Source organism: Sapajus apella, unplaced genomic scaffold, assembly GCF_009761245.1.
Source record: "Sapajus apella isolate SASKATOON/1434 unplaced genomic scaffold, GSC_monkey_1.0 scaffold90, whole genome shotgun sequence".
Classification (NCBI taxonomy): domain Eukaryota; kingdom Metazoa; phylum Chordata; class Mammalia; order Primates; family Cebidae; genus Sapajus; species Sapajus apella.
The window spans coordinates 149,629-150,770 of NW_022437030.1; the positions used below are offsets into that span (position 1 = coordinate 149,629).

The 1,142-nt window shown below is 41.2% G+C and overlaps 1 protein-coding gene across 1 annotated transcript in view; it reads right to left on the bottom strand.

The window, feature by feature from the left end:
• Positions 1–115: 115 nt before the first annotated feature.
• Positions 116–1,142, bottom strand: part of DNAJA2 (DnaJ heat shock protein family (Hsp40) member A2) — an 18,506-nt gene continuing 17,479 nt past the window's right edge. The window contains exon 9 of the mRNA XM_032255624.1: positions 116–752. Coding sequence (XP_032111515.1) covers positions 561–752 — 192 coding nt within the window. The 3' untranslated portion in view covers positions 116–560. The remainder of the gene's footprint in view (positions 753–1,142) is intronic.

The following is a 1,142-nucleotide window of genomic DNA, read 5'->3' on the forward strand; positions in this document are numbered from 1 at the left end:
AAAAAAACAAACAAAAACAAAAAACCTTTACAACCACAGCTAATGTAATTTTTTCCATTGTTCCCAGTCAGCTCCAAACCCATTGTGTGCAAAGCCCATTTTTTCCATGCATCTAAAATGATAGATACAGGCTATGAAATTCTTTATTCTATTTGTAGCAGCTTATGCAGGTGCAGCCAAACACAAAGCTTTAGGACAAATTGTACAAACTTTACAATGTGGGATTTAAATTTAAAATATGAAACATAAAAATCTACACAAAACTGATAAAAATCAAGCACAGATACCAGGATTGAAAGTTATAATCCATGTGTGAAAGGGAGTCTTGTTTCCTTTCAAGTGCTTTATTCTGCTATGGAACAGTCGAAATGAAGATGTAAAGCCTTGTGGTTAGTTTAAATTATACACTCTGTAGATACTATACCAATTTTAAAAGTTACACGTAGACCAACAGATGTCCCTCAGTTCATCTGGATTGGTAAGACACTCCAGCTGGATCGCTGAGAACAAATCAGGCAAATGTGGAAAGAAAATCCACCGGTGCAATTTGTCTGCCAAGTTTACTGATGGGCACACTGCACTCCAGGTCCATGATGGCTGCTGCTTTCTTCATCAGAGCTATCATTATAGGCTTCACGCCTCTGACCACCTCCTGAGCCTCGAGTGCTATCAAATTCCTGAAGCTCTACCTCCTCTGTTTCTCCAATTACGTTAGGAACTTCTGGTCTAGACGGCAGAAGATCTTCTAGTTCCTTCATTAAAACAAACAAAAACCAGGTGGGTTGTAATATTTTCATCAACTTTCCTTTGGATACAATCCAGTGTGTTTCTTTAAGAGTTAAAAAAGGGGCCGGGCGCTGTGGCTCATGCCTGTAATCCTAACACTTTGGGAGGCTGGGGCGGGTGGATCACCTGAGGTCGGAGTTCAAGACCAGCCTGGACAACATAAACCTTGTCTCTACTAAAAATACAAAAAATTAGCCGGGCATGGTGGTGAGTGCCTGTAATCCCAGCTACTTGGACAGCTGAGGCAGGAGTATTGCTTGAACCCAGGAGGTGGAGGTTGTAGTGAGCCAAGATTATATCACTGCACTCCAGCCTGGGTGGCAGAGCGAGACTCCATTGCAAAAAAAAAAAAAAAA